General features: G+C 34.2%; 1 protein-coding gene across 1 annotated transcript; it reads right to left on the bottom strand.

Moving 5' to 3' along the window:
• Positions 1-1,888: 1,888 nt before the first annotated feature.
• Positions 1,889-16,582, bottom strand: LOC139494410 (T-cell-specific guanine nucleotide triphosphate-binding protein 2-like). The gene is made up of 2 exons (XM_071282573.1): positions 15,390-16,582; positions 1,889-2,377 (listed from the first exon to the last, which is right to left on the bottom strand). Exons 1-2 carry the CDS (start codon positions 16,500-16,502, stop codon positions 1,889-1,891), a joined length of 1,602 nt encoding a protein of 533 aa, XP_071138674.1. The 5' UTR covers positions 16,503-16,582.
• Positions 16,583-18,418: the final 1,836 nt, after the last annotated feature.

Consider the following 18,418-nt stretch of genomic DNA (forward strand, 5'->3'; position numbering starts at 1 on the left):
TCATAAAGATCAGACATGGTCGAATTAACTCTAACATTAAATTGTCTGTTAGAGAGAAAATTAGAAATAAAATTAGGCATATTGCCTTTCAACCCCATATCAAATAGATCTTTTAAAATACCATATTTCCATGCAGTATCATAGGCCTTCTCAAGGTCGAAAAAGACGACACCACATGCTCATTTTTCGCAAAACCATTACGGACAAATGATTCGAATCGAACAAGATGATCAAGAGTACTGCGACCCTGTCGGAATCCACACTGAATATTGGCTAATAGCCCATTGGATTCCAGGAACCAAACAAGGCGATCATTGACCATCCGTTCGAGTGTTTTACAGACACAACTGGTAAGAGCAATTGGTCGATAATTAATAGGATCCGTATGATCTTTACTTGGTTTTGGAATAGGCACGACGGTTGCAAGCTTCCAGATTGATGGTAAATCACCAGATTCCCAGATGTTATTCATGAGCTGCAAGAGAGCTTCTAGCGAGGAATCTGGCAAGTGTTTTAAGAGTTGGTAGTGAATATTATCAGGCCCACAAGCTGTATCATGGGCTTTTGACAGAGATGTTTTAAGTTCTTCAAGAGAAAATAGTTTATTATAATTTTCACCATTTTTTGATTTAAAGTTTAATTTAATTTTTTCTTTTTGTTTTTTTAACTTTTTTAAAGTCTTCCCTGTAGTTGTTACAAGAAGAAGACTTTGCAAAAGTTTCACCAAGTTTGTTGGCAATATCCTTTTCAGATGTTAATAAATTATTGCCGTCTTTCAAATGTTTTACAGTGGCTTTAGAATTTTTACCTTTTATTTTATTTACCATATTCCAAACTTTTGTCATCGGAGTGCGAGATGTAATCCCCGAGACAAATTTTTTCCAGGATGTTCGTCGGGCTTGCCTACAAGTCCGCCGTGCCTTAGCGCAAAAAATACGGAAATTACTCAAGTTTTCCGTCGTTGGTTGTTGATTGAACCGTCTTTCAGATTTTTTACGGTCACCTATGGCTTGATCACATGCGTCATCAAACCATGGTTTACTGGGATGTTTTGGATTTGCCGAGGTCTTAGGAATAGTTCTGTCAGCAATTGACGTTAGAACTGTATTAAAAGTTAAAATTGGATCTTGCACAGTCTCAAACATCTTTGACTGAAGTTCCGTTCGACAGAGATTCTCAAACAAGGACCAGTCCGCCTTGTCAAGTTTCCAACGTGGTACTCTCTGTTGGACAGAATTAAAAAAATGTTCAAGTACTATTGGAAAGTGATCACTTCCACATAGATCATCATGAACACGCCATGAATAATCCAGGAGCAGAGAGGGATCGCATATAGTGATATCAATAGAAGAATAAGACCCGTTTCCAGGATGAAGATACGTATTAGATCCATCATTAAAAATGCATAATCCTTCTTGAGAGACAAAGTCCTCAATGATCTTACCTTTGGCATTATGAGTCTTGCTACCCCATAATGGATTGTGGGCATTGAAGTCGCCCATAAGTATAAATGGTGAGGGTAATTGATCAGTGAGGTTTTTGAGTTTTGCTTTATCGATAATTGAATTAGGTGGAATATATATCGAACATAATGTAATTGTTTTGTCTAATGATAAACGAATTGCAACTGCTTGTAGATCCGTTGTGAGTTGGACTGTGCTATGAATGACGTTGTCCTGCACAAAAATGGATGATCCGCCTGCAGCACGTTCATCTACCTTAGAAAATGTGCTATACATGTTGTATCCTTTTAAAGATACGTTGTCACTTTCTTTTAGATGAGTTTCTTGAAGACAAAATGCAATAGGTAAAAAAGACTGAACTAGAAGTGTTAACTCGAGAAGATTTATTTTAAGACTTCGGCAATTCCATTGGATTATATTTGTCATTATTTAATAAAAGAAGGGCGAATGCTGTCGAGTTTGCCAGCATTCTTATTTCGCTCACCCTGAGATCGTGATCTTTCGGGTGGCGGAACACTTTCGGTTTCCATTTCAGTTTCGATGATAAGTGTTGAAAATCTGTTGTGCAAGGAGAGTCGTCGATCTCCAGGACTACGCGCAGCTGGTGTTACTCCGCCTCGACCCCTACCCCGCGACCTCGAATCAGAAGACTTCTGAGAGGATGTATTTCCTGGCTTCTTTTGGACATCCTTCTTTTCTTGAGAACGAAGAGGAGATGGGGCTCTGGTAGACTGTTTACTGGACGAAGAAGATACCTTCTTGGATGCAGATGAAGGAAGACTTTTGGAGGTGGAAGAATCATCTATATCACTGGGAAGATCCCAGACAGATTCACCGCTCCAATTGTGTATTTCTACTGTTTCTTTTTTATTTGATTTTTTTTTCTCATTTTTTTTTGGTGATGATAGTGAGCTCTGTAGGGAAGATTGAGTTGACTGAGTACTGGTTTTGGAAGATATTGGTTTTCTTGGAATTAATATTCTATCGGTAGGTTCTGTTTCAACAGGCAGCATTTTAAAATTGTCCGCATCAATTGGCCAAGTCATGCGAGTTTGTGTATTCTCGTGACTGAATGAGCGGACAACTTTGCTGGCGTACGATGGTCTGTTTGAAACAAGGAGATCATTCGAAACAGAAGCTATCTGTTTAGCTTCTGGGTAACTAATGTTTCTTTCTGTTTTAATTTTAATAATATTTTTTTCTTTAAGGTAAACAGGGCAGTCCCTAGACGATGAAAAATGGGATTCACCACAATTTACACATTTAGAAGATTCAGAGTGACAGTTTGTTCCCTCGTGTCCTTCGTCAGAACACTTGAAGCATCTCTGCTTACCACGACATTGTTTGCTTCCATGACCAAACTTTTGACAAGTAAAGCATCGAATTGGGTTTGGGATAAACATGTCAACTCTGATTCCGAAGCAACCTAAAGTAATAGATGGAGGAGGAGTTGGAGTTCTAAAGGTCAAAAGATAAGTATTTAATTTGATTATATTTCCATTCTTTTTAATTTGAAATCTAATAACATTAGTTACACCTTGGCTTGAAAGTTCCTCACCGATTTCTTCCACGGTAAGGTCACCAAGGTATTGACTTCTGTCTCGAATGATCCCCTTACAGCTGTTCAAACTGTTATGAGGAGAGGCAGAAACAGGAAAGTTTGATATTGTAGACATTGTAAGTAAATTTGTTGATTGACTTTTGTTGGAACATTCAACCAACAAATTGCCAGATCTCATTTTTGAAACTTTTTTAACAGTACCAGCAACGCTTTGAATTTGTTTGTGAATTACAAAGGGCGATATTTTTGAAATTGGTTTTTCTTCTGTTCCTTTTATTACAATAAATCTGGGCCAACTGTCATCTTCCCGACAGGGCTCTGAATCATCACATTTTCTTTTCTTATGTATTAAAGCTGATTTCGAGGGTTTGTTTTGTTTTGCCATATGAAAGGAGAAAGATTCACCATTCTTGCCATCCACCCACCTCGGAGTGCCTACAAGGGCGATGCTGTGTTTCCGTGGCGAACCGGGATCGAGTGCTAATGCTGAAAACGAGCTCCATATATAATGTAGCTGGTCCTCAAAATCAGCACCCAAGATCCACTGCGGAAAGCACCAGATGTTCCAAGAATAGTATACTCAAGCAGAGCGTATCCATCAAGCGAAAAAGAAAGCGTACCACTTGATTGACCCATGAGCCATCGCCTTCTTCAGTTATCCAAAATATAAATAGCTTAATTTAAAATACATGTGTATATTATGAAAATTGTTACAAGAAAGCTTATTGTTGAGGATTAACTGAAGGGCTCGACATGACCAGCCGATTGATCGAACCGGGTCCATCCGACCTCCCGTTTAGATGATTTCGAAGCCAAAGCAGCTTATTGAACTATAGTCTCGTCCGTCCGGGTATTTTCTGACCGTAAGGAGTCTGGCTATAGCCCTCATCCACAAGGATCTCGTCAACCACCGACACGGGTAGCAACCCACGGCAAACGGGTTGGAGAGCCTATTTTATTTAAAACATCGGGCATCTCACGATGTTCGGATCACTTTAGTCTGGTTTCTACCCTTCGACCTGTCCAGCATGGGTAACCCTACCAGGAGACGAAGCTCCAGCTGGCATAGCTCTTGGGGTCACTGAGACACGCAAGCCCTCCGACCACGGCAAGGATAGCGATCCACCGGAGGGGGAAACACTGTCAAACTAGGCCTGGTGGTTAACGAGTTTGATAAAAGTTACAGATAATAAAATTGGTCTATAACTATTAGAATTGAGAACTATCCAAAAGTACTTTATCTCTTGGTTGCGCAAATTCTAAAAAATGATTATTCTTGATTTGATTCCATATAGACGTAATACTGCATTGCTCTTTTCCAAATAGTTTCTGCTGAATTTGTACGTTAAAAACAAATGTGCAGAATTTATGTTTGTTTCGATTTAAGAAATACTTTAAATAGGTACAATTATATCCTGTGCAGTACTACAGACAAAAAATCCCCGTTTATATCATACATTGCATATAAGATAATAACTATTAATGGAAGTCAACCAATCAAATTTTCAACCCTTTCTTCCTGTTTAAAAACTTCAGTCATCATGTTACCTTCAGTTTCTTAAATAATTCATTGTATATAGAAACACGAAATAAAACAAGATATAGGTTTATGACTCAGATTATTTTACTGCAAATGTAGAATATATTTCCAACAACTGTCAAATTCAAGGGAATAACTTTTTCGAACCGTATTTAACTGGATATGACGTACTATGATTTGGTGGTATTACTCCTACATATAAATGACACAATTGCGTTTAGATCATAATGTGGCACTTAATTGTAAATATTTTGTCACTCCCCTGTACAATTATTATAATGAGACACGTTTATAACAGAAATGAATAAATTTGTGAAGTTGTAAGCAATCTTGATGAACAATAGTACTAACCGCAGACCATATAAATATGTAATTTGATATCAGCCGACAGTATACAGAAACAATGTTGAACATTACACAAAACGGGTCTGTCCTTACGTTTTCCGCAGAGAATAATTATTTAGTTATGATTTGATTATCATATGTTCTTGGTACAGTGTTTATTCTTATGCCCGCGTCACACTGTCCCGATTTTTATATACGATGGACACCCGAATGCGAAAATTGTAAGTTCGTACGAAGTTGGTCCCGATCTCGTTAAAATATCAAAAAAGTGACAAAAGCAAGTACGATGAATAACGAAGTCTATACTATGGTGCCTAAATTATATACGATAGCAAGAGATGGACTTACGAAGGTTAACCGAAGACGGGTATTTAAGCTTCATATCTCAGTTGAAGGCTACACGATGGATTACGAAGACTACACGATAGATTACGATGATGGCGCGATGGCCATACGATGTCTAAAAGACGTCGTGTACAGCTTACGATGCATTTAAATTATAGGCGGGAAATCTGTCTTTTTGTCTAATTCTTATAAAACTTAGTTTATTATCCCCTCGCCTACTACATGTAAGTTGCGTGTAGATAAAATTGTTATGGACACTCTAGAACCAAAATGCTCAAAACTTGGTATGGTGTTACTCGTTAAGAATATCTTAAGCGCTATTGACTTTAAAGTTCAAAGGTCAAGGTCACAGTGGCAGTTGTAATACAAGGTAATATCACCCTTGTGGACACTCTAAAACCAATATGTTTCAAAAGATTTTAACCACATTTGGTATATTGTTCCTCCTTGTAATGATCTGACATTTATTACGTTCAAGGCCAAAGGTCAAGGTCATGCAGATGGACTTGTTTTTTCTCCTTAAAATAGAATAATACACAGGAAATTGGTTGCTCATTTTTTTACCTGCTGGTTCTAAAGACAATATTAAAGGTATTTCTAGTTACTGATTGTTTTGGTTGATTTCTAAAAAAATAGTTTATGTATCAAATATGCATATGAATTTACCATTTTCTGCATGTGTCATATACAAATATAGTGTCGCCAATATGTTACATACGAGGTGGTGCCACGATCGGCATTGCCTTGTTTGAACTGTAAAATGTGTGCACTAGTCTGAATAATCACCCATAATTATGCCCATGTTAACTGATCTATCTAAAAGGTAAGGTAATGGGTTCGTTGATCCCTTTTGTTCAAAAAGAGCTCTTTCCAGGATAATATCATAATAATATAGACAAAAGGAATGATGTGGGGAAAGCAACAAATGCGGCAAAATATAAAATATAGAAAACAAAATGTTTATGGAGTAAACATTCGTGGGACAACAACTCAGACGATCATAAAAAATCAGAATAATGAAGAAAAAGTTGGTTACCCTGTATACGTGTGCCTGCAGTGTTGGTGTACGAGGCGCGTTTATGATTTTCGTTATGTTACTTGATATGAAAAATTGACGAAAAATAATATTTTACTTGTTAAAGTAAATCCTGAGCCTGTAATAGCTGCTCTTCTTGTTCCATTTGAATTAATAGAAAAAACGCTGTCGCCTTTCTTGTTCTCATAGAATCATATGCTATAAGCTCCATGCTTTGTGAACGTCTTTCTTAACTGTCGTATTAAACTGACCAGTGCATATCGCGCATGGCACTTTAAATTATTTTAGCGCGAAAATTAACTTACATTAAGCTGGATTTATTGCCGTCGTAGTTCCATCTTATCGCCTTCGTACTTTTATTCGATGGCTACACGACGGGATTACGAGGTCTTCACGAAGTCGTGTTGCCATCGTAAGACCTTCGGGTAACTTCGTGATTCATTCGTGTAGACATCGTAATGTCAAAACTGCCCGATGGAAACGATGGAAACACGAATGCAATACGATGTTCAAAGATGCATTCCCGGTGACATTACGATGGTGAGGATGGTGATACGAACTCAATACGAACCCTCAACATCGGACGCACCTTCGGGGATTTTTTAACATGTTAAAAAATTTAGAAACCTTCCGGAAGTTGTCCCCGAAGGCTAGAAAAAGTGGCCGATGGTTCTACGATGGTTAAAGATGGCACTACGAATAGCCCGATCTGGATACGATCAGTCCCGATTTTGAACATTTCCATAATCGTGTTGACATCGGCGTACAAATCGGGACAGTGTGACGCGGGCATTATAAACCTCCCATCTGTGATCATTGTCTTATGTTCATTTTGCAGAAGAAATGATCTGAAAAATATACAAGCACTGTTTAGTTTGAGCATAACTGATATGATATTCGGATTTATCTGGTTTCTAATAATTGACATAAACATAAACAAAAACAATATTCCGAACACGGAATGTGTCGTTCGTTTAATCATTATACAACTGTCTCACTCCGTATCAAATGTACATTTATTTAACATTACTCTTGACAGAATTTGTACAGTGTGTTTAAACGCTAAATTGTTTATAAACCACCGCGGAGCTATTATATATCGACAGTAATTGGTTCATAGATATTTTCTGCTGTTTCATTGGTTTTGTTTCAAATTCTAAATGGTAGAAACAGTGGTGAACAAGAATGTTCTATAAGTCGAGTAATAAACCCAGGATGTCCGTACATAGCTACGTTACTTGCACTTATCCAAATTGGTATAATGACCAATGTATTAATTATGATAGTTTTGTTAATTCGCCACCAGAATCTTATGAAGTCACCGATAAGAATTGATACAGGAAGAACAACTAGTAAAAGTGACATTCGACTATGTGTTACCATTTGTGATGTTAGTATTGTGTGTACATCACTAAGTTTACCATGGACAGTTTTGTTTTTATATGGATCAATAGTCGAATGGCCGTCTAGATTTGTCCTACATTCTACCTTTTTCTTATCGTCCCTCACAGCACTAGTCAATCCTATCCTTTATATCTATAGAACACGTAAATTCAGAGTTTTACTTCAGGAATGTACACAGTTATTGAACTGTTGTGGGAAATAAAATACAGTGTAATCCAAAACACGATCTTCATATAACCGACATTTGACTTCGGAGTATATAATATTTCGACTGGTTCTCTTCATTGCCTTATGTCTATAATTACAGTTGTTATTATTGTTGTTGTAGACTTTCATTAGGTTACTCGTTGATGTTTTATGTTTATTTATTAAAGAACAGTGTTTTTTTTAAAGCTTTAACATGTTTAATTTGTTCTATCTTTTTTACCAAATGAATGGAGTCCAATGTAATAAGTTGGAGACACTGCCATACCGTCTATTTACTGACCATCACCATCACCTTACAAAGTAACAGACAGTTGAATATGTAATGTCTGTAGGTAATCATGTAATACATCTATTCAAGACGACCACATGGTTAGGTAAAGAAATCAAAGGTAAAATAAAATCAATGTGAATGATATTCTGAGATCAATTGTTAAAACAAATCATCAAGTGCACCTCTATTAATCGTTGGATCGCCACATTCGCTTTTCCGCTATACAAAAGTCATCAGTACACATACACATGGATTGACGGAATTTCAAGAAACTTGCACTGATACATATACATATGTACTGTATACCTGTATACAAATTAAAAAAGTGGTTGTTGGGGAGTGATTGACATCTAATAATTTAGCTTTTCCTTGCTCACACATTTTTTTAAACATTTACATCTTAGGTAATACTAAATAATCACACATTTTTCTTTTTGATATAATACATTTGAATAATACCTTGACATATGAAAACAAGAACTGGCAGGGTTATCTCGGATCAGAGAAACTTAATCAAAAATGATCTAGCGGGTCAGCTAAGATAAGGAAACCTCTGTCAAACAAGACCTGGCGGGTTAGCTAGGGTAACGGAAACGTTGCAAAAAAGACATGACATGTTAGCAAGGATCAGATAAAATCTGTGAAACAAGACCTTGCAAGTTAGCTAAGACAAGGAAAACTTTTTGAATCAAGACATGGAGGCTGAGCTAGAATCACGAAAACTCCTGTCCAATATGTTTAAAATTGATCTCACAAAACAGGTTTTTAGTGAGCGCTAGCCAAAGTTTTGATATTTTGTCATATTGTGTGAGATGTTAAATGAGTATATATTTATGGATTGTAACACATTCAGACAGATACATATACAATATTAGGTCAATGAAAGAAAAATTTACACTTTTTGTATGAGGCTGAGAAACTGAGAAAGGGCAATGTTCTACCGAGCCCTTCTATAGTTTTGCGCCGAGTACAAAAAAGTTTATATTTTTATGACATTGGCATAATATTGGTTTTATACTGCAACTTAAACAAATACATTGATAGCTCTTTAAATAGTAACACAAATGTCAAACTTATTTTCATCCCTTAATGAACCCCTGGTTGTGGAGAAAGTGTTCCATGGTGAAATTGACATTATACAAAATATAGATATGTTACTATATTTAGGAAATATACACAACTAGTTGCAGAATAAAAATAACAGATAACAAAATTGATGTATGATAATTAAAATTGAGATCCATGTTAACGAAAAATTGCAATTTCAGTCGACGGACGATCCGTGTCCCTCCCTGAATTATTAGACATGTATTTTATCTCTTCTAAATTGCATTTCTAAACATGAACATTATTTATCAATTTATGTGTAACCGATTATATTCCCTATACTAGTATATTAATGATACAATTGCATTGAAAACACAATGGCTCCTTGTTTTGAATCTTTTGTCACTTCATGATATCGTGATATATATTTACAGTTTATTTGTTGGATTCACTACATCATGAGGTCAAACAATGAGAATACAAATTTAAACAAGTACACTTACATTTTATCTAGCCCCCCTTTTAATCTATGTGTATATATATATATATATATTAAATTATTTAAGGATTCTCTTAATTGATTGAAATCTTATCAATAGTAATGTGTTTGAAATGTTTGACTTGAATTAGTTATGATCAATTGAAATCAATCAAAAGCTGAAACACATCAAACTTATGGATAACAACTGTCATAGTCTTGAATTGGTACAGGCATATTCTTATGTAGAAAATGGTGGATTGAATCTGGTTTAAAGCTAGCAGAACCTCTAATTTATATGACAGTTGCATCAAATTCCATAATATTGACAACGATGAGTAAACAAAACAAACAGACATAAAAAGAAAAATTGTCAAAAATACAGCAGTCAACATTGTGTTATAATCTCTACTAATAAAACAAACAAATATGTTACAAAGAAGCACACATTTGCGTAACGACCAAGCATATTAGCAAAACACACCAACATTTGCCAACCTCAGGAATAGACAACCTTGGCAGTATTCACCACAATTTCTTGAGATTGTCTGTTTAAGTTAGATTAGATAGAACTAAATGCGGCAAACAGTATTCGAAAAAGTTGACAAAGATTCAGGAAAATTAACAAATGCAGTCAATGAATTACTGTTTATCTAACATGTAAAGAGAAGAACGGTTACATTACTGAATGCAATACAAAAAATTGAACAAACAACGTATATATTTCTTTTTTATTGAATTGAAATCAGAAAATATAAACCGATCAAGAAACGTAAATACAAACAAATTTATGAAAATTGAATACATTGATTAGAACATAGAAGTTCAGAACTGTATTGCAAACACCGTATAAATACAGAGCTATTTTCTAAAACTGGAACTGGCAATATAATCAATTGTTATACATTCACAAAGATAAAGGCATGATCATGCTATTTAAAGAGCCCCTTCTATTCGAAAATGTAAATATTAAAAGTACGAAAAATTAATATTCGACTGTTCGTAAAACTTTACTCTGACATATATCAGTAATCAAAACTTTAAGTGTGTGCCTTTAAGATTCGAATGCTTTGATTGAGGGTACTTGTCATTAACATTCAGATATATTAACAGTCTCAACAAGAAAGATTGTAAATTTGAGTAAATATTTATTTTATTTTTGGCATAGCTGTTGCATATAATGAAAACAAGCGCGTAGAATTGCCCTTTTTGACAAAAGTGTAATTACGTCACGGTGACATTTTAAGTGATCATTTTTCACTAATGTGTGTCACGATTACTTTACATTGTTCATCTGTTAATTATATTAAAATTCAAATTTCTGCATAGGTTTACAACTTGTAATTCCATGGAAAACATTATGACTTTTATCATACCTCTTTTTTATTAAAAACAAATACCCTGTATTTCATACGAAGCCAGAAAACGTTACCTTTATATCTTACTTTTGGAACACATCACCCTCGTTTTAACTAAGTATGTTACAAACATTGCTTAAAGGCACGTAATACACAAACAAATCGTATACGTCAATGCATGATACATCAAGAAAATACAAAATTCAAATGTTTAATTAATCTAGATAAAAAGACACATTTTTATAGCTTAAACGAAATCCATATATTTTTTTTAAAAAGTTGTCAAAATTAAATTTTTGACATGCTTTTTTCAAAAATATAATGAAAGGTACGGGTCACCGGACTTTTTCAAATGCTACAGTTTGTGCAAAATTGTAAGATTTTGTATAGATTATGCCACAGTATTTTTAAATAAAATCTGAGAAGATAGCTCTCATAACATGCTTTCAGATAAGAAACAATCACCGGACCTTTTCCTTGTTACATTGTAAAAAAAGGTAAACTCACATCCCTTTATATTATAAAATTACTTTTTCTGAATTTTCTTCCCAACCATATAAAATCATGTTTGCTCCCACCATAACCCAAACTAAGGGATATAATAACGATACTGTTGTCATGTCATTTTTTGGCTTTAATATTGATTCACTAATAGAGTCTTTGCATCGGAACTAAACAAATTTATTCTTAAAAAAAACAGTTGTTGGCATTACACGGGTTATGTTCTTCTCATATATTTTATGATAGCATGATACTAAACCCCTAAAGGGAGGGATTGTGCCTGATATTCATATGATGAATACATAATCTGTCAATCAGTTTAATTGAGGTCTGGAGCTGGTATGTCAGTTAACTGCTAGTAGTCTGTTGTTACTTGTGTATCATTGTCATTTTATTTATTTTCTTTTGTTACATCTTTTGACATCGGACTCGGGCTTCTCTTGAACTTTTCTACATTGGCTAGAGGTATAGGGGGAGGGTTGAGATCTCATAAACATGTGTAACCCCGCCGCAATTTTGAGCCTGTTCTTAGTCAGGAGCCTCTGGCCTTTGTTAGTCTTGTATGATTTTTAATTTTAGTTTCTTGTGTATAATTCGGAGTTTAGTATGACGTCCATTATCATTGTACTAGTATACATATTTTTAGGGGCAGGCTAAAGGACACCTACGAGTGCGGGAATTATCGTTACATTGAAGACCCATTGGTGGCCTTCGGCTGTAGACAGCTCTATGGTCGGGTTGTTGTCACTTTGACACATTCCCCATTTCCTTTCTCAATTTCAAGTTATCATAAGAATGGATGACAAATGCGACTTTGCATTGGACACAGAGGCATGATGATTGATTTATTTTGGAAAGAAGAGCAGAGACATACACAATGAGGTATTCTCGTTTAATCGTTTATATGATGTGCACAAGTTGTAATGTTGTACAAATAATCATTTGTACTGATTTTTTTGTACACGTTATCTGAGTTTTATGAACCGTTTTACACAAAGGAATAATTTACGAAAACAGTTTTTTGTTTCTCATATTTCTGTTTCCAAAACTACATGATACAGTCTAATACGAAGCATTGATAAAAAAAATATCAGAATATAAAAAGACTTTTTATAGATATAAATTTGGTATACGGTGAAAAATAACACTAGAAATTAAATTATTCAGGTATCCTCAATTAAAATTTTAGGACAATGAAAATGTCACTGAATGTTAAGTTGAAATTTTAAACATTTGACGGATACATTTTAGACGATAAACTTGTCTCACCTGTTGCAAGGAGTTAGGTGTAAACAAAATCATAACTAGTACAAAAACCCTATACAAATTATAATTTGTACAAACTTACATCTTGTACACAACATATAAAATGCAAAAAAACGTATATGATTTGTTTAAGACATACTAGAAGAACCGGATTTCCCATGTGCTTTATATCTTGTATCTTTGCAAGAATTGTCTTGCATATTCCTCAGCAGGGAACCTAATTTCTACTCTTAACCGAAAAGTATAATCCTTAATATCACTCATTTAGTATTAATTCTAAATGTATGTGATTACATTCAGTGAAAAAAAAAAAATTCACTGAAAATAAATATTTTTGCATTTGGTCTGAAATTAAATATGAAATTGATATACAGAACATTTAGAAGTGTGATTTTTATAAATGTTATTAAACAAAAATGAACCTGTATACGTAAGACCACATGGGACGACACCCACCATTTTAGTAATATACATGTTGCTATGTAATACCCGGACATGACAAGGTATGCATATGTTTTTAATTAACTCCATAATTTCTATCATTTTAACAAAAAAAAAACAATGACATATGAAACGTAGTGATCCTTCATTTTCTACAAGAAGTGCATATTTTTTAATCTTTACCAAGTATGTGCTTTCATCCTAAAAATGTCGAGAAAATGGTCAAATACTTTTTTCATATAAAGCACAAAAAATATACTTTATTTATTCAATTCATACGATTATTTTCTCTCTCATTTTCAACATAAATTTTAAATTATGACTATTTATAGTTCTGTATTACTCTATGTATATAACATGTATAAACCAATAGTCAACCAATGCATACATTTTTGTAAAATACATATATAAGCTATGCTACACACTTTTCATAATTATTAACAACGAGTTATACTGACATTTGTCAAAATTTTATGGCCGTTTAAAGTGCCAACGCGGGAGCCAGACTTATTTAGCTTTTACAAAATATCATTCTTTACTACAGAAAATGCATTCATAAACAAGTTAAAGTTGGATAATAGTATAAGTTGGCTCGAGTTACGTCCTCGAGCTTAGATATTGAAGTAGCTGATAATAATTGGTCTAGATCATTAAAATGAAATATGCAAATTTTTAGAGTAGTATGTTATTCATGTGTAACACTTTTAATGTTAGTATATAACAGTATGTGCTTTTTAATCGTAGTTACGGTGGTATTTTCTAAAACAAAACACAATCTATTTGTTTGATTCATTTGTTTTCAAATAAAGGCAGATAACTCAAATAATAGGGGAGATCATATTTTTTATTTAATTTATAAAAATAGCATGATAAAACTTTATTTTGACTAATAATTGAAAAATTATATGATTATAATTAAGACGCCCTAGCCATCCCTTAAACAAATATATAGGAAGTATTATACACATGAACAACACAATAAAGACGTAGTAGGTTTACAGGTAACTGTACCGTATATATATATATATATAACATCTTCATGCCTTATATATCATGTACTGTAGTACGCCGCTATATTAAAACTGACGAGGAAAGGTAACACACGGCCAGCGAAAGCTCTTTTATGAGAGCCCAGGTGGTCGTGTGGTCTAGCGGGACGGCTGCAGTGCATGCGATTTGGTGTCACGATATCACAGTAGCATGGGTTCGAATCCTAGCGAGGGAAGAACCAAACATTTGCGAAAGCAAATTTACAGATCTAACATTGTTGGGTTGATGTTTAGAAGAGTTATATATATATAGATATATATAGAGAGAGAGTCTATAAGAATCTACCAACCAGTATTATAACACTGATGAAGGCCATTTGTTGAGCCGAAATATTTGCAATTATTGTATAATTTATATCATCTGTTCACCTTTGTGCGATGATATTCAACACTTAGTATTTTGTTTTCCATCTATTTATCGGTATTGTTACACAATCTTTTAGACTCATATATATATATACAACTCGTCTAAACATCAACCCAACAATGTTAGATCTGTAAATTTGCTTTCATATATATATATATAAGTACGTCTGAGTCAGTGACAACTCTACAACAGATGTATCCATCGGATCGCCATCAATGATGGTGATACATGGCTGTGTACATAATGTATATACAACTCGTCTAAACATCAACCCAACAATGTTAGATCTGTAAATTTGCTTTCTCAAATTTTTGGTTCTTTACTCGCCGGGATTCGACCCCATGCTACTGCGATATCGTGACACCAAATCGCCTGCACTGCAGCCGTCCCACTAGACCACACAACCACCTGGGCTCTCAAAAAAAAGAGCTTTCGTTGGCCGTGTATTACCTTCCCTCGTCAGTTTTAATCTAGCGGCGTACTACAGTACATGATATATAAGGCATGAAGATGTTATTGATACAGATCAGTTAAATTATCTATAGTAAAGGATCCTATAAATTAATGTAATATACAGTCACAGAAAATAATTATATTTATAAGTACGTCTGAGTCAGTGACATATATATATTTACAGATCTAACATTGTTGGGTTGATGTTTAGACGAGTTATATATATATACTATATATATACTCAATCAAATTGGTACATTTTGTGTTTCATGTCTAAACAACGCAAACGCATCATTTTTGAGCTCATCTAGCAGATTTTGTAGGTACTGACTACAGACTTTGTATATTTGTATTACTGAATAGATAGGTACTATCCCTTGAACTATGCGAGGCATTTTCGAATTAAAATTTTCGATAAGTTCGAGGATATATGGTTCTGAATAGTGATGTTTTACCGCAAGTTCTATTGCACACGCACTGTCAAGTTCAAATACTTTAAAATACGTTATGATTTCGTCTCTGATTTTTGAACATTTATAATCAAAAGAAAGATAACCAAACGCGTGATAAAGGGAGACAGATTGAATTCTTTTTGACATTTCTATGTATTTTAAGTCAATAATTTCTTTTGTAAAAACAGGTATAGAAAACAGTATTGCTTCAAACTTTACCTTTATTACTTTTTCTTGCATGAATGTTATTAATTGGGGCATTTGGCCAAGTGATGGCTTGTAATTTGAAATAATAAATATTTGCTCAACTTTTAAGGATGGCATGCTATCTGCCGCTCTTGAAATAACACCCTTAATGTTAGCCATGACAGTTTGTTCATCTTTATTTGTTCTCTTACCGTTTGCTATGTCTTTATCAAGTTTTGATCTCACAAAGCAGAACGGTATATCAGCTTCTTGCAGCCGTCTTACCAACCATTCATCATCAGTTGTAGGTACACTGGTGAAAAAAATTATAAACATGTCGTACTCTCTTATATTGACTCTTTCTAGAAATATCCTTCTTGTTATGGTTGTCGTTCCATATCCTGGCAAGTCACAGTATATTAACTGTTTGTTTTTTGGATTTTCATATTGTTTAACGATCTCAGTTGTGTTTCCATAACCTTCTTTTGCATAACCTTTGTCTGAATATCGAACACATCTAATGCAGTTGATGAATGAAGACTTTCCTGCCGTGCTTTGGCCTGCAACTGCAATTTTGACTTTCGCTTTTTTCCATTTATTCACATGCGCAGAAAGATATCGTCTAATGGCATTCAAACCATCCGTTTTTAATCGTACTGCTATGTCCTGTATAATACTACTTGAGTTCTCTAACGAAAAATTGAAATAGAACACAAGTTTATATGATTTCATTTAACTACAAAATAAAAGAGGGACGAAAGATACCAAAGGGACAGTCACAATGTTCGGTATAATAAAATTTGAAAACGAAATTATTACACAATAATAACAAAAAAGGCGGTTCTATGCAAAAAAACCAGAAACCAACTAAAAAAAAATTCAAACGATATTGAGAGGTTCAGAGTACGTCATCGGTGATGCAGGTAAATATACATAATCTCCTACTCGTCCCTACAAATTGTTGGCTGACTTCAATTTCGACTACATAAGTTAAATAATCTACACCTAATTTGATAAAAGACAAACACAATCTACATTTATTGTATGTTTACCTTCCGATTCAGATTCATGTCAAATAATCGTGTACCTGGATAATACACGGTTTGAAACCCTCGTAATTTCATATTTTGTTCTTTTTGTGCTTTCTAAGATTGAAGAAATATTTTTTTGGAATTACTAGTATGATATTCCGCTTTAGAGGTATTTGTTCCTAAAAGATTTAAAATAATATGATTAAACTCAGATATATTTATTTTAAACCTTTTGAATATGCAAAAGCTTAAGTACAGTATGATGAGTTTATGTTAATTTGATAATTGCAGTGCAGTTTGACCTCTCATACATATAGGAATATGACGTATCAGTGTCAATCAGAAAAATTTCATTATGACCTGCAACACAGAGCCCTGGATCATACCGAACAGCAAGCTACGAAGAGCGTAAAACTAGTGAATAAAGGAAAACTAACATAAATTTTGTTGCATAAATTTTAGGTTCAATAATTAAGAAAGGGAATTATAAGGAAGAGGAGGAAAATGCATAATGTTCAAAAACGAATTGACTACACTACAAACAGCTCAGATTCTGAGAAGATCATATTTTGTGCTTGGCCAGTAAAGTCAAGCACAACTTTTTCTTGAAGTAATCTCAACAGTATTTAACTATACTTACATTGAAATAGGAACAAATAAACCGATCAACAAAACGTAATGACTTCATATGCAGAGTTATTTAATTTAGTTACATTGATATAGTCACGGTGGGTATGGTTGTCCTGCGAGAGAACGTTCTGTGCTGGTGATTTGGTCCTGTCAGGTGCTGGTGGGTCCTGATTCTGTGCTGGTGGGTTTGTTTACATTGTATCAGGACGGCAATAAAACGACTGTTTTGTTGCTTAATTTTTCTCTGATGTGTCATAAGTACCATGCAAAGTATATTACAACAATATTATATTGCAAAATTCGTGCAAGTTCGTTAAACGGAATTGTCCTGACGCTGTGCTGGTGATAAGAAAAACAGTCCTGGTTCTGTGCTCCTATGTCCTGGTTCTGTGCCTTTATATTTTAGTTAACAGTGGCATATATTCAAGATCATTGATGCTGTACTATTATTGACTAATTAACTGTTGTCAGCTTTTTTTTGTTGTGAATCTGTTTACTGTTATTATGAGAGAAAAAAATACCCTTATTTTTTATTTTTTTTTAAATTAACTGTAACCTTATTTATTGGCCTGTTAATGGAACCCTTCTTGCCCCCTTTTAAGATAAGAAAATATGTTTACGATTTTCGGGATTACGATCATTTTGCAAGATCACCAAAAATACGTTGTAATTTATACAATACTTATATAAAGTAGATGATGTGGTATGTTTGTTGTCAATGGACAAATTTCCATAAGAAACCATACGTCATCGTACGACCTACAACAATAACCCATAAAATAAAAATGTAAAAGGTTTTGCATAAAAATGGAGAGCAAAAATATAGAACAAAGGACTTTATGAGCGTTTGAATCATATGTCTTTAGCAGCTTAAAACACATTTGTTTGTGAACAATTAAGTGCTGACTATAAAAATGACAATAGTATAGCGGGTTTGTTTGTTTGTTTGGTGGGTTTTTTTTTTTTTTGGGGGGGGGGGGGGGGGAT

Source organism: Mytilus edulis, chromosome 11 (assembly GCF_963676685.1).
Source record: "Mytilus edulis chromosome 11, xbMytEdul2.2, whole genome shotgun sequence".
Taxonomy (NCBI): Eukaryota; Metazoa; Mollusca; class Bivalvia; order Mytilida; family Mytilidae; genus Mytilus; species Mytilus edulis.

Bases quoted from the DNA above. Each gene is read 5' to 3' on its own strand.
- LOC139494410 (XM_071282573.1), bottom strand. From the start codon at position 16,502: ATGAAATCATATAAACTTGTGTTCTATTTCAATTTTTCGTTAGAGAAC. The intron at 2,378-15,389 runs GTACCAATTTGA...TCTTCCCTACAG, and splicing joins TTAGACATGAAACACAAAAT to AGCTCACTATCATCACCAAA.